At 22.5% G+C, this 22,089-nt stretch overlaps 8 protein-coding genes across 8 annotated transcripts; 5 read left to right on the forward strand and 3 right to left on the reverse strand.

Annotated features, from left to right (window-relative positions):
- Positions 1–467: 467 nt before the first annotated feature.
- On the reverse strand, positions 468–2,125 carry SRAE_2000015400 (Glycoside hydrolase, superfamily domain-containing protein; the record flags this gene model as incomplete). The annotated part of the gene is made up of 2 exons (XM_024650948.1): positions 468–1,976; positions 2,024–2,125. The coding sequence occupies 2 exons, from the start codon at positions 2,123–2,125 to the stop codon at positions 468–470; spliced, it is 1,611 nt and encodes a 536-aa protein (XP_024504674.1).
- Positions 2,126–2,828: 703 nt separating this feature from the next.
- SRAE_2000015500 (BRCT domain and Ankyrin repeat and Ankyrin repeat-containing domain-containing protein) lies at positions 2,829–5,566 on the forward strand (the record flags this gene model as incomplete). Its single annotated transcript, XM_024650949.1, has 2 exons — positions 2,829–2,942; positions 2,987–5,566. 2 exons carry the CDS (start codon positions 2,829–2,831, stop codon positions 5,564–5,566), a joined length of 2,694 nt encoding a protein of 897 aa, XP_024504675.1.
- Positions 5,567–6,991: 1,425 nt separating this feature from the next.
- Positions 6,992–9,482, forward strand: SRAE_2000015600 (CUB domain-containing protein; the record flags this gene model as incomplete). The annotated part of the gene is made up of 6 exons (XM_024650950.1): positions 6,992–7,082; positions 7,122–7,792; positions 7,838–8,093; positions 8,362–8,602; positions 8,647–9,269; positions 9,355–9,482. The coding sequence occupies 6 exons, from the start codon at positions 6,992–6,994 to the stop codon at positions 9,480–9,482; spliced, it is 2,010 nt and encodes a 669-aa protein (XP_024504676.1).
- A 36-nt stretch (positions 9,483–9,518) lies between these two features.
- Positions 9,519–10,583, reverse strand: SRAE_2000015700 (Hypothetical protein; the record flags this gene model as incomplete). The annotated part of the gene is made up of 2 exons (XM_024650951.1): positions 9,519–9,682; positions 9,722–10,583. The coding sequence occupies 2 exons, from the start codon at positions 10,581–10,583 to the stop codon at positions 9,519–9,521; spliced, it is 1,026 nt and encodes a 341-aa protein (XP_024504677.1).
- Positions 10,584–11,238: 655 nt separating this feature from the next.
- SRAE_2000015800 (28S ribosomal protein S7, mitochondrial) lies at positions 11,239–11,973 on the forward strand (the record flags this gene model as incomplete). Its single annotated transcript, XM_024650953.1, has 2 exons — positions 11,239–11,376; positions 11,419–11,973. 2 exons carry the CDS (start codon positions 11,239–11,241, stop codon positions 11,971–11,973), a joined length of 693 nt encoding a protein of 230 aa, XP_024504678.1.
- Positions 11,974–12,198: 225 nt separating this feature from the next.
- On the forward strand, positions 12,199–12,720 carry SRAE_2000015900 (N-acetyltransferase 9; the record flags this gene model as incomplete). The annotated part of the gene is made up of 2 exons (XM_024650954.1): positions 12,199–12,348; positions 12,388–12,720. 2 exons carry the CDS (start codon positions 12,199–12,201, stop codon positions 12,718–12,720), a joined length of 483 nt encoding a protein of 160 aa, XP_024504679.1.
- A 349-nt stretch (positions 12,721–13,069) lies between these two features.
- Positions 13,070–14,210, reverse strand: SRAE_2000016000 (39S ribosomal protein L1, mitochondrial; the record flags this gene model as incomplete). The annotated part of the gene is made up of 2 exons (XM_024650955.1): positions 13,070–14,025; positions 14,069–14,210. 2 exons carry the CDS (start codon positions 14,208–14,210, stop codon positions 13,070–13,072), a joined length of 1,098 nt encoding a protein of 365 aa, XP_024504680.1.
- Positions 14,211–14,323: 113 nt separating this feature from the next.
- On the forward strand, positions 14,324–14,855 carry SRAE_2000016100 (Deoxynucleotidyltransferase terminal-interacting protein 2; the record flags this gene model as incomplete). The annotated part of the gene is made up of 3 exons (XM_024650956.1): positions 14,324–14,395; positions 14,435–14,530; positions 14,571–14,855. The coding sequence occupies 3 exons, from the start codon at positions 14,324–14,326 to the stop codon at positions 14,853–14,855; spliced, it is 453 nt and encodes a 150-aa protein (XP_024504681.1).
- Positions 14,856–22,089: the final 7,234 nt, after the last annotated feature.

Genomic DNA, 22,089 nt, shown 5'->3' on the forward strand with positions numbered 1-22,089 from the left:
AAATCAAATAATTTATCTTTAAAATTTGTATCTCTTAATAGATTAAAATTATTTTGACAGTAATATAATTAAAACACAACGTGTCAAATATTATTTTTTATGAATATTTTTTATTCAATTAATATCTTACTATCATAATTGATAAATGTAAAATAGTAGTAGTAATTTTAATAAAATTAAAGTTGTCTTATAAAAATAAAAAAAATTAATTATATTATTTAAATAATATTAAGTGATAAAATATATATAAAAGTATATATTTTAAAATAAAACTTCTAAAATAGATATAATATTTTATTTATAAATACATATTTAAAACTTTTAAAATATTTTTATTAATTTTAAGAGTAAAATATATTTTAAATGAGAAATATTATATAAAAACAAAAACAAAAAAATTTATTATGTATTTTGAATATATCAATAATAAAAATCCCGTATATTTTAGAACTCGCATTTATAGGTTGTTAGACAATTGCTTCAAGTCTAACTTCTATATCTTTTGAGTGTGGTGTAAAATATTGTTTAATCATTTCAAGAGTTATGTGTAAATATTGTTCTGGTTCTTTAGAATAAGCTTCATATATAAAAGGATGCTTTGGATGAGTAATAGAATCAGTATATGGAACAGCAGGTTCAATTTGTGTACCTTCATGCCATTCATTAAAACTAGTTATTGAAACAATATCTGCCCGAGCAGTATGTGCACCTTTAAAATGTTCTTTGTAATATTCTCCACCATTTCTTTTTTTAGTATTAATTTGATTCCATGGACGTACACGTTCGTCATTATATCCAGGTCCTACAGATGGAACAAATAAAAGATCATTTTTTTCGCAATATTCAGAAATATTTTTCCAGTTATTCATTGTACTACCATATGTAAAACCATCAGAAGCAAAATAGGTATAAATTCCATCAAATCCAGCTTTCAAAATTTCTAATTGATCAGACTCATTAACTAATAATCCAATTAAAATTGAATCATATCTAGAGTGTCTAATTGTTAAAGAACCATTTAATAATGTAAGTTTAGACCATTCAGATGAATCTATTAAATAAGAATCATAAATATAAAAGACAGGTTTTTCTAATTTTGCAATATCTTTAGCATCTTTTTCAAAAGAACTTCCTTTATTAACTTCTATTTTTTTTGGTTTCATTTTATATAATCCACTGTGGTTTCCATATTTATCAATTATATATACAATATCTTTGTAAACATTTTCTATTGTCCTACCTTTATATGGTTCCAAATGAAATGTAACTTTTAATTTATATTTAATAGCAGTATCCAAAATCATTTGAATTATATCTTCCCATGGTTTTCCTTCACTATCACTAATATCTTTTGGAAACCATGAAACAGCTATAGCATCAATTCCAGCAGAAGATATCATTTTCATATGCTTATTAATTATTTCTGGATCACGTGAAGAATAAGGCCCCAACAATGGATAATATACAGAAGCTATTTCATAAGGTGGTTGATAAGTGTATGATGGAACTGTTGAAGGATCATCCCATTTTTTCAATACATGATGATTCCAATGATAATAAGAACCATTATCAAATTTAGGTATACCATACCAAGGATAATAGAAAACATGAATTGGAGCACTTGTATGATCTTTTTCATTAACAACTCTTGTAACATTTGTATTTAATTTCGTTGTTTGAATAACTTTTTGTTCATCAATTATATTACTAATTGAAGAATTAGTAGTAATTTTATCTTTTATAATATCTGTTTGAATATTATTATCAGGTAATTTTTCAGGTGTCACTTTCATTTTTAAAGTAACAAGATTATCTGGTTTTTCTAAATTATTACTAATATTTATTTTTTTAGATTTTGGTATAATATCCATAAAAATAATTTTTTCTTTATTTTTTACAATATTAATGTTAATCTCTTCATTTTCATTGTTTTCATCTAATAAAACTTTTTTTTCTCTTACTTGAAAACTACGAATCTGTAGCGAAAAACAAAATATAATAAAAATTTTAAAAAAAATTATACCTGTTTATTATTGCTAGGATTCATAATAGCAATAAAACCTAAATAAAATGCAAAAACCATTGTGCATCCAATAAGAAATTTAAGTAGCTGTAATGGTCGCATTTTCCAAAATATTTCAAAATAAACATACAAACTAGAAAGAAAATAAATAATATATATACAACTGTCTTTGATAAATTTCTAAAATCACGTCTAAAATTAATAAGATATATATAAATAAATAAGAATACACTTTTCTTTAAAAATAATTTAATCATTCTAAAAGAAAAATAATAAAAATATTACAAATTAAATGACCACATATAATAACCACGTTTAAAAAAATTAATAAAAAAAAAATTGAATATTACACAAAACTATACATTTTATATAAAATATTTATATAATGGATAATTATATTTACTAAAAAAATAAAAAAAATAAAAAGTTCCATAAACATAGATGAATATAATAATCATAAAATAAAATAAATATTTTTTAAAAATAAAATTTATAAGCATAATTTTTAATACAGAATAATATTTAGTAGATATTATAAAGCATAATGATATAATTATTTAATCTTATTAGAAAATAATTATGATATTCTAAAAATAGAAAGTTTATTTATAAAATAGTGAGTATCGCAACTCCAATTAATAAAAACATGTGTCTTATTTCGAATGCTTGAAAGTACCGGTTTGTTTATAAATATATTAATTCAATTGTATTTAATTGTATTTTTTTTACTAATTAACACAAAAATTAGAATTTTTTAATATTTTATTTCTAACAAATTTAAAACTAATATCTTTTTAAAATAAATATGAGTTTTTATCAACAAAATTCTGATAATAAACAGCGGAAATTTTTTTCCTTTGATGAAAATGGACTTCCGAGTTGGAATGAAAGTCAATATTCAATTTTTTGTATGTTACAAGTAAGTAATAAATTTAAATATTTTTAATACTAAAGTTTCATTAGACTATCATTGATCCAAAACTTCGTGATGAAATAGCACATAAAATTTCACTACTAAAATTAATGCATGAAATAGAATATTCTGAGGAAGTTAATGATACAGTCACAAATTTTTTTAATGACAGTCAATATGAACCAATAACATTTGAGAGTCAAGAATCAGAGGACAACAGTTTATCCTCTAATGATACAGATTTAAGGTCGATTGTAATGTCTGAATGTACTTTTAATTTACCAGATTTAATGGATACTATAAAAAGTCGACTAGGTTATGATGAAAACAATGATAATTCTGTTGTTTTTTTTAATGATACATATCAAGATTACAATGATTTTAGTTTGAGTCCTTCAATTAGACTGTCTGATTCATATAGTAAATATATCAAAAATAGTCCAGAAGAGTGTAATGAAGTTAATGAAAAGAAAGTTAAAAAAGTTCAGTTTAAAGATAGTATATTAGTGTCAAGAAAATCTCAATCTACTGAAGAAATGGATAGTTATTCCAATAATGATTTATCACAACAAAATACTTATTCTACTTTAAATAAAAAAATAAATTGTAATGAAGAAAATCCAAATATATTATTTGCAACTCAACAACTTTTTTTTAACAATAAAATTAACTTTGATAATAATAGTGATTGTTTAAAATCACCTAAAGATGATTATAATTTTTGTACATTATTTCAAACTCAGGCAGATTTTGCTGCTAACATTATTAAAGAAACTAATAGAGAGAATGAAGATATTAATATTTTTGCTTCACAAATGCTTGTTGATAACACTAAATTTATAACTGCTTCTCAGTTTCCAGTACCCAGTAGAGGTGACAAATTATTTAAAATACCTTCACTTCCAGGTATTGGAAATTCAAAAAAACAAATTATTCCAAAAGAAACATTTGCTTTAAAAAGATTTTGTACTGTGTTTGAATCTGTAATGGATAGAACAAAGGAAGGAGAAAATTTTATAAAAGAAGAAATAAAAAATGCGGAGCAAGATGATTGTAATTTTTTTGAATCCGACCACACAAGTGAAAGAAAAGGCTCACCTCTAGAATTAATTAAACCTAATGACAATATAAGTTTAAAGAAAGAAAACGATATAGAAAGAATTAATAATTTAAATAAGCAGAATGATGATGTTTTTATAAATCGTTCTGACCTTTTAGAAGTCAATAAAAATGAATTTTGTTATAATACTAGTGAATCAGAAACTATAAATTCTTTTATTGAAGAAAAAATTTTGATAAGATATGGGGATTCTACTTTACCATATTTAAGAAATAAATTTCCACTTTTAGATAAAGCATATATAAAAGAAAATGAAGAAAATTTTCCAAAAACTTTTATTGAAAGTCAATATATTGATAGAATATCTTTAGAAACAACACGACTGTCATTAACAGTTTCAGAACTAGCTTCTTTGAACATTGACAATAGAATAGATGCTTTTACTGAATTTTGTTATTTGCTAAAAAAATTTAAATCAACAATTAAATCTATTAAAACATTCAAAGAACAAAATCATTTTGATATAAATAAATTTGATAATTTTGGTATGACACCATTACATTATGCGGTTCTTACAAATAAACTTTCAATAGTTAAATGGTTAATTGAGGATTGTAATCATTATATAAATCCTCATGGTGGATTTGATGCTAAAACACCACTTCATTTAGCTGTTACTTTTAAAAGAACTTCAATTATTAAAGAACTTTGTTCTAAAATTGGTGTTGATGTTTATGCAAAAGACATTTTTGGTCTTACACCAATAGATATTTGTGATTATGATGATAAAATTAAATCTTTATTAAATAGTTCTAAAAGGAAATCATTTATAAAAAATAATTATTTTAAACTTTTACCAAAAATTTTGGTTGATTCTTCAATAAACATAGAAGTTATAAAAAAATGGAAACAAATACCTTTGAGAAAATCTTACGAAGTAACATCATTATCAAAAGTAACTACGCATTGGATAACAAAATCATTACCTTTAGATATGGTTAAAGAATCAGATTTATTATATGAAGCTTTAATTAGACGGGTATATGTATTACATGAAAATTCTATAAAATTAATTTTTGAATCTAATTCAATTGACCAATTTAATATTGAAGAGAATAAATATGTATATTTTAAAGGTATCCTTCTAGACAATGGTAAATATGAACATTCAAATTTAAAAGAGGGTCCAAAATCTAAACTAGCAATGAGACCAAATCTATTTCGTGGATGTTGTTTTTATATTCATAAAAGTGGAGTTGAGAATAAATTATATAATAAATTACAAAGATGGATTATACTTGGAGAGGGTGAACTTTTGAAAGATAAATGGTCTATTGAAGATGTACTTGAAAATAGAAAACATGTTGTTCCATTTTACATAACAAAAGATGATGCAAATAATTTTCATAATAATTTATCTCCCTCTCTTCCTATAAATACTTTTATAATTACGGATAAACCAAATGAAGATTGGATTCAAGATTTAAGTAAAAAAAATTTATTAGTAAAAACATCAGAATTTGTAAAACGTTCAATTCGCTCTTTTTCTCTTGATTATAATTATCCATAAATAGATTTTAAATATTCTTTTAAATATACAAACTTAAATTGAGTAAATAAATCTTTTTTTAGTTCTATATGATTATATCTCTTTCCTCTCCTTTTTAAGTTATTAATATTTATTTAAAATAATTTTTATTCTCATTTTTTTATGTCAAATTTTAAAATCAACTGACTTTTAGTATTTTTAGTAATTTCTTTTGAAAGTAGTGTTTTTTAGAATTTTTTACACATACATCACCTAACATAAGAATCCTTTTTAATTTCATAAAAAAATAAGTACTTTTTTTTAATTTTAAAGTTTTTTATTATTTATATTGTTTTCAACAAAATGAAAAATTACTAAATTAAGTTATATTTACAAAGAAATTGAATAGTTTTCTTTCCAGCAGAATTAACTTAAAGAACTTTCAGATGATTCAATATGTTGAAATATTAAAATCGATTAATTGGAATGAACAAAATGATAAAACAAATATCAATTTTATTTTATTCTTTTTTTATTATTTATATGAAAATTTAAAGTAATTTTTATCTTGTCAATGGAAGAAAAAAATTTTTTTTTTCAATAAAAATGGGGAGAGGATAAAATTATAAAGAGCATTTTTTTGAATACTTAAACATTTAAAAAACTTTTTTGAAAAAAAAAATTGAGGCAATTGATACTAAAAATTTTAAAATGAATATAAACATTTAACTTTTTTTAAGATTTTTAGAAAAATGACATAAAATAAAATTAAAAGCTTATTTAAATTTAATAATTATATTATTTCTAAAGATTTTAATTGCAATATTTATTAGTAGTATTTTTGTAAAAAAATAAAATACCAAATATTTATAGTTTACAGAAAAAAAAAAGTATTAATATTAAAAAAAAATATTATTATTTTGACAATGAAAGGAGTGTAATATACAAAATTATTTTGTTATTTATTAGAAACTACTTATTTATTATTATTGTAATAACTTTTTTTTTAATAGTAAAATATTTGCTTTTATTAATTATAAAATTTATGGATATAAAGATTTAGAAAATAATAACTTATTCAGATAAACTATCTCGTGAAGAGATAAAGATATATTGTGAATAGATAAGTTTATAATAATTTTAAAATAATATTTATTATAATATTTTTTTTAATCATAAATAATATTAGTATAATTGTTCTTATTAAATGTGATATCTATTTTTTATCTAAGTAATTATTGCCAATAAATCTCTTATTAAAAATTTACTTAATTTTATAATTATTTCTTATTTTTTAATAATATAGTTTTTGGTTTGTATATCTTTATTTATAATGCTTTCTATAAATTGTATTATATTATAAATCTTTTTCTTAATACTTATAATCTTTCATAAATTTTTAGGATAGTTTATATAAAATGGCAAACAATAATAAAGAACAAATTTTAAGAGAAAATAATATTTACTATGATATTTTTATTTGCTATAATAATAATAGTTATTTCTGGTAATGATATTAATTATAATTGTGAAATTTTAAATTTTTCTAATAAAAAAGGTAATAATAAATAATAATAATTTATTTTAAAATTTTAAGGAATATTGACGTCTCCATTATTCCCTCAACCATCTAATCCAAAAACTTGTAATATTTATCAGATTGTAGCGCCTGATAATTATTCAATAAAATTATACTTCTCTTATTTTTTATTTTTACCACGATCGCCTAGATGTACTGATTATATTAGAATTTATACAAATGTCAATACAACAGAAATTTCTAAAGATACAGAATCATTTTCAGAATATTGTAGTAATGAAATATTTTCAAATATTACATTTATATCAAAATATAATTATATGTATATTTTATTTTTATCAGAAACAGGAAAATCACATGGATTTGTAGCACATTATAATTTACTTGATAATGCTAGTTATAAACAAAATGCTTTACAATATAGTGATTATGAATTTGAGACTTATGGACTTAAAGGAAATTTATATTCTCCAAATGCTCCATATTATCCTCCAAATAATATTTTGGTACATTATTATATTCCAGCTATTGATGGTAAAAATTTAATTGTTAATATAACATTTTTTGATTTTCCAAATGATTCTTGTGAAAGTGATTATTTGTTGGTAAAAAATTTACGAACCAAAGAATTAATTGAAAAAATTTGTAGTGGTTTTAAATATCCTTTATATTATATTTCATCAATAGGATTTCAAATTGATTATAAAACAGGAAAAAATACATTAAATGTAAGAAATTTATTTTAATATATTATAAATATTATTATATTTTAGACATTAGGTTTTAGTTTAACTTTTGAACATCAACAATTAGAATTTAGTAATATTAGTAATGATACATCTTTTATTACTAACAAAAATAATAGTTTATTTAAAATATTTGAAAAAACAGATAATTTTCCATCCATTGACAATATTGTTTGGTATGAATTAACAATGTTAGCAGCTTCACTAAAAATAGATATCCAGGCAATTGCACCTCAATCACAATTTTTATTTTCTATTAACAGTAATTTAAATAATGAAAAAAGTAAGTACAAATACATATTTCTAGTATTTACTATATTTTCTTCTTATTTTCTTCATATTTAACAATGTCTCATTTTATTTCCTAAACTCTAACATTATTAATTTTCCAAAATAGATAAAAGCTTTTATTGACTATTTTCTTTAATATAACATTCACATAAAACCCTCAAATTTAAAACCATAAATATTTTATTAGAATAGTTTTGAAATGGTTCTTATTTTTTCATTTATTATTATTATATCTCACATTAATCATATAATGATATTAGGCAACAGAATTTGTCCTATCAAAATTATATCATCAAAAGCTGCTAATGAGGCTAAGAAAAATGAAGATAATCAACAAATTGTATATAAAGAAGGAATATTTGACTCTCAAGTACATGGATTATCTAATCAAAAATGTCATATTTTATTTATTGGTGCTGTTGGAGAGTATGTTCAATTGACATTTACAAAATTTAATTTAGAAGTTGGGTTATCTGATTACAATGTAAATGAAACTAAAGGGTAATAAATTATTTTTTTTAACATAAAATAAAAAATTTTTTTAGATGTCAAGATCATGATCATATTGGTGTTCATGTTTTAATAGGATCAAGAATGTCTAAAATAAATGATTTTTGTGAATCTCAAGAACCACCTCAATTAATGTCACCTAAAAATATTATTGCAATTGAGTATATTCCAAGAGAATCTGATGTATTACGAAGTCAGATGTCAAATCATGGTTTTCAATTAAAATATAGATTTTTAAATGATATTACTGAAACTATTAATATGGACGCTATTAGAGATACTTCAAAAAAATGTGCTTTTATATTTAATATGTCAAATCATGAATCTGGAACAATGATGTCAATAAATTATCCAGGATATTATCCTAGAAATTTAGAATGTGAATATATATTTATTGCACAGGATGGATATGTTGTGGCTATTAATTTCGATTATTTTGATGTAGAAGGTTTTGCTGGTTGTGAAGATTCAACACAATCTGACTATGTTTTATTTAGTAATTACAAAACAGTTGATAGAACAAATAGAAGATTTTGTGGAAAAACAAAGCCAAATTCTGTAATATTAAGTGAATCAAATTACTTCAGGATGTTATTTAAAACTAACGACATTTTTGATGCAACAGGCTTTTATGCTCATTATCAATTTTTAAATACCCGTAAGTTAAATTTACTTAAATGTTTTTAATGGCATATACACAAAAAAAAACTCATTTATTTTAACTTAATATTTACTTATTTTAGAAGAAAGTAACACAAGAATAAAATTTTCTGTTCCCGTTTTATCTAATAATGATAATAATTACAATATTTTTAACAAAATATTAACTTTTATTCTTTTTATCAAAATATTATTATTTATCATTTTTTAAAAAAATAAAAAAAATTATTGTGAAAAAAAAATAATATTATTGAATCATCATATCTTTAATAAAATCTCGACAAACTCCGTTTATACATTTAAATAATGGACCACAATCTCTTGGAGCATGTGAACAAAATGAACCTTCAACACGAATACATAATCCATTATCGCATCTTTCTCCAATTTGGCATACTGTATGTATGCAATCTAAAAAAAAAATTATTTTAAAAAAAATTTATTACTTACTATTTTTTAAACATTCACCATTAATACATTCATACCCCTCGGAACATGAATTTTCTTCACATAATAATCCTTGAATATTTGAACATAAACCTTCTCTACAAACATTATCATATGGACACTTATTTCGGCATTCTAAATCTTCAACACAAATACCTTGTTTACAAATTAAAACATCTCCACAATCACCATTATATGCACATTTTGTTCCTAATAAACTACTACAAACACCATCTATACATACTTCTTCTGCTTCACAAGCAATATTAACACAATTATCTTGCATCATACATTGACCATTTTTACAAATCATTCCAGGATCACAATTACATTTTTCTCTTGGTAATTCATCAATAATTTTACATTTATTATTAACACATTTAAAACGTGGTCCACAATTAAATGAATTCCAACAAAAATTATCAACAATTTTGTAACATTTTCCACCTCTACACATTTCATCTTCTTGACAAACCACATTCCAACAATGATCAATTCTACAACGTCCACTAATACATTTTCCTTTGCTACCACAATCTGATGTCATAGCATTAGCTACATCTTTATCAACTAATGTATTTCTATCACATGGAAGACCTTCAACAGGCCAACAAACACCATTAAAACATTTGAAGTCATCATCACAAACAACATTATCACATGTCTTTGATATTATACCATCTTTTTGACAATTTCCATTTATACATGTATAATTTTTTGGACATTCATAAGCTCCAAAAAATAATGGGCATCTTTCAGATAATGATAAATTAAAAAAACAACATAATAATAGAAAAATATATAGTAATAAGTTAAAGTTATATTTAATACAAAATATATAATAATTTTTATAAAGATATATCATTTTATCATTTATACAATTTTAAATTAACAATACAATAATTAATACGTCAAAACAGATTTTGTAAATTTTATATGAATTACTTTTTAAAGTTATATATATATCTTTAGAAAGAAATGTAATTAATCATCCATGATAATTTAAATTATATTGATATAATGTAAATATATAATAATAAAATATTTTAAATTTAATGAATCATTGACATTATTATAGCACTTATAACAAATTAAAAATAAAATTTCAAATATATATATTTCTTTAAAAGTGATAAATTTTAAATAAATCTTTAACCAATAATGTATTTAAATTGAAAAAAAAAATTAACAATTATTCTTTTTTACACAATAATATAAATAAAAAGATAAATATGTTTAATAAACCAGTTATTATTTGCCATCAATAATTTTTCACTTTCTTTATTCATTTTAAATTACTAATAATTTTCAAGATATATCTTATATATTCTTGTTTAAATAAATGTTAAAAAATATTAATTATAATTGTTGAAGTATACTTTAGTCATATAAATTTTGTATCAATATACATATTTAAAATTTTTTATGTTTATTTCCACACAGGAGATAACTAAGATAACAATCTTTAAAATTTTTTTTTCTATCAATCTGAATATATATATATATAATTTTTTTTAAAAATGGCTTCTTATTTAAAATTACTAGGTATATCTACATCTAGTACTTTGATTTTAAGAAATTTTTCTAAATTTACACAAGTCCTACATACTGTCTATGATCCAAAAATATTTATTGAACCAATTGTTGATTATGAAGAAGTAAGTTTTGGAATAATTATATAAATTATATATAATTTATAGCTTCAAAAACCATTAGCAAAAGATGATGAGAGAAGATTTAAACATGCAAAAGCAATGAATTTTGATCAATCACCAGTTTTTTACCGAAATCATGTAGTTGATAAGCTTGTTCGTGTATGTATGAAAGATGGTAAAAAAGATATTGTTAGAAATAATGTTTTAGAAGCATTAGAAATTATAAAAAGGAAACAATACAAAAGTTGGCTTAAGGCATCTGATAATGAAAAAAAAGCAATAGAATTAAATCCTTTTGTAATAGCAGAAGTAGCTATTTCAAATTGTAAACCAATGCTAAAACTTCAAAAAACTGTTAAGGGTGGTATATCTTATGAAATTCCACGTTCTATAACTGATAGTGAAGCTGAATTTAGAGCAATGAAATCAATGAGAGATATTTGTAGGACTAAGGCTCATCATGGAGAAAGTAATTTAGCACAAATGCTTGCAACCGAATTATTTGCCGCTTACAATAATGATGGGTTAACTATACGAGCAAAACAAGAATTTCATAAAACTTGTGAAGCTAATAAGGCTTATGTTCAATACTTGAACTGAATTAATATAACGTTATTTCATATGTTTTGTTTGTTAATAAATTTTTGTTCTTCTAGTTTAATATTCATTAATAAACGTCTTCAAAACACCAAAATTTTCGGAGTAAGACATTTTTTGTATTTTAATTCTATATAAATGTTAATAAATAAAAATACTATAATTGTTGGAACAAAAATTATTTTGGTTCCTTATACTTTAAAACATGTAGGAAAATATCATCAATGGATGCAATGTCCTATTTTGAGAGAAGAAACTGATTCTGAAGAGTTATCAATTGAGGAGGAAATTGAAATGTGTAAATCATGGAAGAATGATGAAGACAAGCTAACTTTTATAATATTATCAAAAGAATTATACGATAAAAATAAAGATGAGGTAATTTTTAATTTTTAATTTTTAGATAATATTTTTAAGGTTGGGGCAATGATTGGTGATATAAATGGATTTGTACACTCAGACAGTATTGAACTTTCGGTAATGATTGCTGAAAAAGATTATAGAAAACAGGGATGTGCAAAGGAAGCTCTGAAACTTATGATTAAATATTGTCAAATAGTGTTAAATTTTAATAATTTTTTTGCTATCATTAATGACAATAACATTAAAAGTATAAAACTTTTTAATCAATTAAACTTCACAATTACAGAAAAAATTGAAGTATTCAAGCAAATAAAGTTATCCAATAATCATATAAAAATTGAAGACAAATTAGAACTCAATTATTACGAAACAAATAACAAAACCTGAATATAGTTGTTAAAATATATTTCGATTAAATATTTGTATTTAATTATGTAGATATATCATAAAAAATTTCAATTCTTTTAATACTTAAATACATTATACATTGTATATAGACTGTCATAAGTTTCATTTAAATAATATTAGTAGTATTATGATATAATAAATGTAAAAAGTTAGATTACTCCCTACTTTGTTAACAGTATATTATTTTAAAAAACCTGCAATGAGTAGTAATAAAAAATTTAGTTTACAAATACTTTTTGAAAAATATTTCTAATTATTTAAAAAAAAAAGAACCGAACTATATAACAACTATTACTATAATATTAACAAAAAAATTTTAATGATAAAATTATTTTTTTTCTTCCTCTTTTTCTACTGGTATATATTCATTAACATCTACAGGAACATAAAATTGATTTTTTCCAACCATCATAACAGCACGATTTATAAAAGGTCCTAAGTTTGGGTCACGAAGATTACATAATGCCTGTATTATTGTCTTAATATTACATAAAATTTCATCATCTGTCATATTTAATGTTCCGATGACGGGAGTAGATAAACCCCATTGTGGGTATACAGGATCACCAACAACATTCATTCTTACACCCTTCTTAAATTTATCTATCATTTCAGGTAAATCTTCTCCAAAAGCTCCATTGTTTTTTGTTGGAAGTCTAGATTTGAGAATACCTCTTAATGGTAATATTGATGATCCCATATCAGAATGTGCCACACAAAAATCATAATCATCAATCCTAAATTGTCCTTTTATTATTTTTTTAATAACATCTGGTCCTAAAGCTAATTCAGCTCCACTTTCAACAGCTAATTCTTGTAATTGAGGATCAGCCACAAACGCTAAGATAGCCCTTTTCTCCTTCGTTTCAACTGGATAAGGAACAGGTATGATATGATCACTATTAGCAATCATTTTTGTCTTCTTCTTAGTTGTCATATTTAATTCTATTCTTAATTTTATAAATCCTTTAGGATTATTAAAAATTGCAGGTTGTTGGAGTTCTCTATGCATTTTTAATGCTTCAGTAATTGGATAAAATTGTGTTTTAACTTGATGATTAAAAAAGACATTTGTTGTTGGGTGATCAGGAAGGCTAGTTTCATTTTCAGGAATATAACGTCCTGGATGTTGTTCAGATGGTGAAAGTAAAGATTTCATTCTTCTAATTTGAATTTTTTCCATAAAATTATATTGTTTTCTAGCAGCTTCTTTAGCTTCACGTTTCAACCTTTTTTCTAATCTTTGTTGACGTGAGATAGTTCCTTTTAAACAACGTTTTCTACCTAAAATATTAAATAATATTAAACGTTTTACTAGAGAACTAACCTCTGACTTGAAAAATATCATAAGAAGAAGGTAGTAAAAATTCATTATTCAAAGTTTGGGATCCATTTTGATTAATCAATCCAAAAGCAGAGGAACGTGCCTTAGAAAATACAGAAAATGAATTCTTTAAAAAAGGCAACATTTTATAAACTTTTACTTTATATTATTTTCCAACTAAGATATACATGTTTATATATATTGGAATTATATTGACTCTATTATATATAATATATAAGAAATAAAATTATATTTAGTATGCCTTTAATAAAAAAAAAAAGAGGAATTCTTGATGATGTAAATATAAAAATATCTCCTGATATTAATAAGGTATGTTATTCATATAAATTTTTTAATATAAATATTTAGATAATGAAAAATTCAGTTGTAGGACCAGCAATTGAAAAAAATATAGGTCAATGTATGAGAGATAAAAAAATTGGTGAAAAGAAGAAAGAAAGAAAAGTAATTATAATATTTTCCTTAAATCATAAATTTTTTTTAGCTTAATCGTGAAGAAACAGCAGGAAAAGGGTGGTTTGACATGAAATCACCTGAAATGACGGATGAAATTCGTCGAGATCTTGAAGTGATACAAATGCGTGGTGCTATAGACCCAAAAGCACATTATAAAAAGAATGCCTCTAAGGAATTACCAAAACATTTTCAGATTGGTACTGTAATTGAAACGAAAGCCGACTTTTACTCAAGTAGATTAACTAATAAAGAAAGGAAAAGAACAATTGTTGATGAGTTGTTGGCAGAATATGATAAGAAAAAAAAATCTTAGTACATTTTTTTATTAATGTTTTTTTGTTATTATTTTTTTGTTAATACTTTGTTGTTAGTATTTTTGGGTACTTTTCAATTTTGATAGAACCATTTTTTTTTTGGATAAAAGTATGTAAATATATTTTTGTTTATTATTAATTTTTTTATTACAATCTTTATAAACACGGAAAAAAATTTTTATAAAACATTTAAATATTAAAAAATATTATAATCATAAGAGATATCATTTATTGAAAAATAAGATAATTATTTTGTTATTCGAAAACATTTTTCAAACTAATTTTTTAATCTTTTATACAAATACTAAAAGGTTTTAACTGATAAAATTAGAAAAATTAAGAGAAGGTAGTTTTTAAAAATTGCTATATCATTGGTTTAAGAATATAATTAAATATCTTTTAAAATCATTGACGAACTGAATTAATAAAAATAAAATAAATAAAGTATTTTAAAAATTTAATTAAATTTATACTAATTTAAACATTTGATAATTGGAAAACAGAAATAAAAAGTTTTGGAAAAAATATTTTATTATGTTCAAAGTTAAAAAATATTTTTTTACATAAATATCCAAAATTATCATATAAATAAATAAAAAAATATTTCTAATTTATAAGTGACTCTAAAATTAAGAGATTATTAATTATAAATAAAATTTATCCCATTTCAAAGACTATTAAATGAATATAGTAGCATATTCAAATTCAAAAAATTGTTGATATTTTAACACAATTTTTAAGGTTTAGTCGGTAATCTTTAATATTTTGAGCCAATTTCTGAATCCCCAAAAAAAAATGCTATAGCTACAAAAATTAAAAATCTAGATCAACTTTAGAATAGAAATCGAATGAAAGTAGTCCCATCTTCATAGGATAAGTATTTCCTGAGATACTGAAAAGTCGGGTACAATGAATATTTTAGAAAAATTTCCGCCCTTGGTCATATCTCGCTTCAAAATGAAGATAAATGCAATCAGATTTCTGCAATCGTCTTCAAATGAGTTTTCAAATGGGGTCTACCTTCAAAATTTTTTTATATCTTAAAGCACTTTCGAGATATAAAAAAATGGTGACAATAGATTACGCGCGAAAAAGTACCAAGTATAGTATTTCAAGAACGGTTGAAAATAAAAAGAAGTTTTCAACGTAGGGTATACTTTAAATTACAAAAGAAGCACAGCGCATCAGGTTTCATGATTCTGTGACCTCATTAACTTGAGTTATCACTAAATTCTTAAAACTTTTTTTCAAACATATTTCTTATCATATCTTCATTTTAAGAAGTCCTATAAAGTTGTAAATAAGCTTAATGAATTTGTCGTAAAAAAGTGATCTAGAAACAACTGTTTATTTTAAAAATATCTCATTGTATCATAGAAGTCGAAAACTACATAAAAATATTCCCCAATTTCGCCCTTCATCTTTGAATCCTTATAACTTCTGAACTGTTAATTTTCTAATATTGTTGATTATATTCAAAATTCATCCTGTTTCAAGGGCTATCGAATGAATATAATGGCGTATTCAAATTTCAAAAAAAGTTGTTTTTTTTGTTCACATTTTTAGAGGTAAAGTCCGAAATCTAGAATATTTTCAGCCACTTTCTGAATCTCTGAAAATAATGATGCTATAGCTCTAGAATTTATTAATCTAGACCTACTTTTAGATAGAAGTCGAATGAAACTGGTCCCATCTTCATAGGATAAGTATTTTCTAAGATACTGAAAAGTCGGGTACAATGAATATTTTAGAAAAATTTCCGCCTTTGGTCATATCTCGCTTCATAATGAAGATAAATGAAATCAGATTTCTGCAATCGTCTTCAAATGAGTTTTCAAATGGGGTCTGCCTTCAAAAAATTTTTATATCTTAAAGCACTTTCGAGATATAAAAAAATGATGACAATAGATTGCGCGCGAAAAAATACCAAGCTTCATATCTCAAGAAACATTGGAAATAAAAAAAAGTTTTCAACGTAGGGTACACCTTAAATTATGAAAGAAGCCCAGCGCATCAAATTTCATGGACCTATGACCTCATTGACTTGAGTTATCACTAAATTCTTAAAACATTTTTTCAAACATATTTCTTATCATAACTTCATTTTTAGAAGTCCTATAAAGATGAAAATAGGCTTAATGAATTTGTTGTAAAAAAATGATCTAAAAAAATGTATTTATTTTCAAAATTTACAATATTATCATGGAAGACGGGATTTAAAAAAAATATTCCACAATTTCGCCCTTCATCTTTGAATCCTTATAACTCCTGAAGTTTCAATTTTCGAATATTGTTGATTATATTCAAAATTCATCCCGTTTCAAGGGCTATCGAATGAATATAATGGTGCATTCAAATTCCAAAAAAAGATGTATTTCTTTGTTCACATTTTTAGAGTTAAAGTCGGAAATCTAGAAAATTTTTAGCCAATTTTATATCTCTAAAAATAATAATGTTGGAGCTATGAAAATTATTAATCTAGACCTACTTTTAGATAGAAGTCGAATGAAACTGGTCCCATCTTCATAGGATAAGTATTTTCTAAGATACTGAAAAGTCGGGTACAATGAATATTTTAGAAAAATTTCCGCCTTTGGTCATATCTCGCTTCATAATGAAGATAAATGAAATCAGATTTCTGCAATCGTCTTCAAATGAGTTTTCAAATGGGGTCTACCTTCAAAACTTTTTTATATCTTAAAGCACTTTTGAGATATAAAAAAATGGTGACAATGGATTACGCGCGAAAAAGTACTAAGTTTCATATCTCAAGAAACGTTGGAAATAAAAAGAAGTTTTCAACGTAGGGTATACTTTAAATTACAAAACAAGCACAGCGCATCAGGTTTCATGAATCTGTGACTTTATTAACATGAGTTATCGCTAGATTCTTAAAACTTTTTTTCAAACATATTTCTTATCATAACTTCATTTTTAGAAGTCCTATAAAGATGTAAATAGGCTTAATGAATTTTTCGTAAAAAAATGATCTAGAATAAAGTATTTATTTTTAAAATTTACAATTTTATCATGGAAGTCAAGATTTAAAAAAAATATTCCACAATTCCGCCCTTCATCTTTGAATCCTTATAACTCCTGAACTATTAATTTTCGAATATTGTTGATTATATTCAAAATTCATCCCATTTCAAGAGCTATCGAATGACTATAATAGCATGTTCAATTTCCAAAAAAAGTTGTTTTTCTTTGTTCACATTTTTAGAGGTAAAGTCGGAAATCTAGAAAATTTTCAGCCAATTTTATATCTCTAAAAATAATAATGTTGGAGCTATATAAATTATTAATCTAGACCTACTTTTAAATAGAAATCAAATGAAAGTAGTCCCATCTTCATAGGATAAGTATTTCCTGAGATACTGAAAAGTCGGGTACAATGAATATTTTAGAAAAATTTCCGCCCTTGGTTATATCTCGCTTCAAAATGAAGATAAATGCAAACAGATTTCTGCAATCGTCTTCAAATGAGTTTTCAAATGGGGTCTACCTTCAAAATTTTTTTATATCTTAAAGCACTTTCGAGATATAAAAAAATGGTGACAATAGATTACGCGCGAAAAAATACTAAACTTCATATCTCAAGAAACATTGAAAATAAAAAAAACTTTTCAACGTAGGGTACACCTTAAATTATGAAAGAAGCCCAGCGCATCAAATTTCATGGACCTATGACCTCATTAACTTGAGTTATCACTAAATTCTTAAAACTTTTTTTCAAACATATTTCTTATCATAACTTCATTTTTAGAAGTCCTATAAAGATGAGAATAGGCTTAATGAATTTGTCGTAAAAAAGTGATCTAGAAACAACTGTTTATTTTAAAAATATCTCATTGTATCATAGAAGTCGAAAACTACATAAAAATATTCCCCAATTTCGCCCTTCATCTTTGAATCCTTATAACTCCTGAACTATTAATTTTCTAATATTGTTGATTATATTCAAAATTCATCCCATTTCAAGGGCTATCGAATGACTATAGTGGTGTATTCAAATTCCAAAAAAAGTTGTTTTTTTTTGTTCACATTTTTAGAGGTAAAGTCCGAAATCTAGAATATTTTCAGCCACTTTCTGAATCTCTGAAAATAATGATGCTATAGCTCTAGAATTTATTAATCTACACCTACTTTTAGATAGAAGTCGAATGAAACTGGTCCCATCTTCATAGGATAAGTATTTTCTAAGATACTGAAAAGTCGGGTACAATGAATATTTTAGAAAAATTTCCGCCTTTGGTCATATCTCGCTTCATAATGAAGATAAATGAAATCAGATTTCTGCAATCGTCTTCAAATGAGTTTTCAAATGGGGTCTGCCTTCAAAAAATTTTTATATCTTAAAGCACTTTCGAGATATAAAAAAATGGTGACAATAGATTGCGCGCGAAAAAATACCAAGCTTCATATCTCAAGAAACATTGGAAATAAAAAAAAGTTTTCAACGTAGGGTACACCTTAAATTATAAAAGAAGCCCAGCGCATCAAATTTCATGGACCTATGACCTCATTGACTTGAGTTATCACTAAATTCTTAAAACATTTTTTGAAACATATTTCTTATCATAACTTCATTTTTAGAAGTCCTATAAAGATGAGAATAGGCTTAATGAATTTGTTGTAAAAAAATGATCTAAAAAAATGTATTTATTTTCAAAATTTACAATATTATCATAAAAATCATGATTTACAAAAAAATATTCCACAATTTCGCTCCTAAACTTTAATCCTTATAACTCCTGAAGTTTCAATTTTCGAATATTGTTGATTATATTCAAAATTCATCCCGTTTCAAGGGCTATCAATTGACTGCAGTGTCATATCCAAATTCTAAAAAAGTTGTTTTTTTTAATTACTTATTTTTCTTTATTTATTTGTTGTTTTAGTGTAGAAAATTTTTTATTAAAATCAACATTGTAATTTTAAAAAAAAATTTTACATATGTATAATATTCAGATATTCAAAAAAAATTTCTAGTACATCAGTGACTCTAAAATTAAACTATATAATTTAATGTATTATCACTAGATAACGTTTTGTCTCTTACCATTATTTTTCGTTTAATTTAAAATAAACTAGTTGTATTAAATGTTTTAAGCTACAAAATTTTCTATTTGTAATTCAGTTTCAAGAATTGACATTAAAGTAAATTTTAGTTTCAAGCTTAGTTTTAAACTAAATTTGAAAAAGTAAGTAGATATTTTGAAGTATTAAATTTTTCATTTAATTTTTTTCAATTTCATTTTTTTGAAACAATACATTACTTAAAAAATTTATTTTGTTAATGTAGATAACTTATAAGATAATTAAATTTGTCTATAGTTATAAAAAAAATTAATTTTTATTATTTATATTTGTTAGAAAGAAATTTTGTTATAAAATCATTTGTTTTTTTGTTGAATCAAATATTTATAATTTTTTCCTGTTGATTAATTTTTTTATCTTCTTTTATTATTCATCTTCAATAATACTTTTATAAATGTATCAAATTTTATTTTTGATAACTAAATAATGATATTAAAATACATTTTTAAATTAATTTGAGATAATTGAATTTTTACATAATCAAATTTACCATAAAAATATTTAAACGATTGAACACTTTTAGACTTATTTTATTATTATTGTTAATAAGTAAACAAAATTTTCAAATAAATTTCAAAACTAAAAAATATAAAAAAATTAACAATAAATAAAAATAATAATATATTGTTTATAATAAAAATATAATAACAAATAATATTTATTATAACTAATAAATATCAGATAAGTAAATAAAAAAAAATTACTAATATAACTAAACAATAATGAATTGTTTAAATATATGACTTAAAATTTATACACTATAATTTCATGTTATAATATAATTAATTTAAAAACATCTTTAATTTATTAAAATTTGCTATTAATTGAATAAAATCAAATAATATATTACATTCCTGTTTATTCTTTTTAAATAAAATTACATAAAATGATAAGTTTATTACGTGATAACAAGAAAATTTTTATTATAAATAAATGTTATTAAAATATATAACTTTTTATAATCTATATTTAATATACAATTAGTATATAATTTATAAACACATAATAAATTATAATTTAATTTATAAAAAAAGATAATTGTTTCAGTAAATTTATTTGTAATGTAAATACTTGATATTGTTAAAATTAAAAATAATAAATAACTTTGATTATAATAAAAAAATTCATTTTTTTATTCAACATATTATATAAAAATTTCTAAATAAATACTTAGTTATTACTTTATTTTTAAAATTTATAAAGTATTTTAAGTAACGTAAACTAGGCAAAGCATCATAAAATACTTAATTTTAAGGCAAAAAAAATATTTTCTATCAATCACAAACACTTGAAAATTTGATAGCATATTTAATTTAAGCTAGGCTGAATATTAATTTACTTAAGTCATTTGATTACTTTATTATACTAGAAATGTTTTAATTTCATCATTTACTTTAGTTACAATGAATAAATTTGTCTAAAAAAAACTTTACTTTTTTTTTTAAATTTTTTAATTTAAATACAATTAATCATAAAACATTAGTCATATAAAATTATTTGCTATATTTATAAAAATTTTATTAAATACCATATAATTCTTATAATCAAGTATATTTATAGTTATTTTCAATAATATTATAATTTATAATATTTTACTATAAAAATAAAATTTATAAGTTAATAAATATTATTATTAAACTGTATATATTATTTTGTTTAGTTACTAATTATTTTTAATATTCAATTTACTTATTTTCTTACGTAAAAAATATATAAAATAACAAAATTTTATTATTACTTTATATATTTTACTGTTAGATATTAAAAACATTAGAAGTTTTTTTTTTAAAGAAACAATTACATTATCTATTATTAATTTGAATTTTCTAAAAAAAATTTTTTTTTTACTATTTAAATATTAATTATAAGGTTAAATTTTATTACATATTTTAAATTAAATAGCCATAATTTTACGACAAAATCATTTGAAAACTTAAAAATACATTTATATTAATCTTTATTATTGATAACTTTAAAATTGTCTATTTGATTTTATTCAAAAATGTTTCTAGATATTTTCTTACCTCATAAATTTTTATTATTACTACATTAAGTTATTATTAATAAAACTTTAATACTTATCCATAAAGTTTGTGTTACAATTTTAAATATCTTTAACAATATATTCAAACA

This window comes from Strongyloides ratti (assembly GCF_001040885.1).
Source record: "Strongyloides ratti genome assembly S_ratti_ED321, chromosome : 2".
Taxonomy (NCBI): domain Eukaryota; kingdom Metazoa; phylum Nematoda; class Chromadorea; order Rhabditida; family Strongyloididae; genus Strongyloides; species Strongyloides ratti.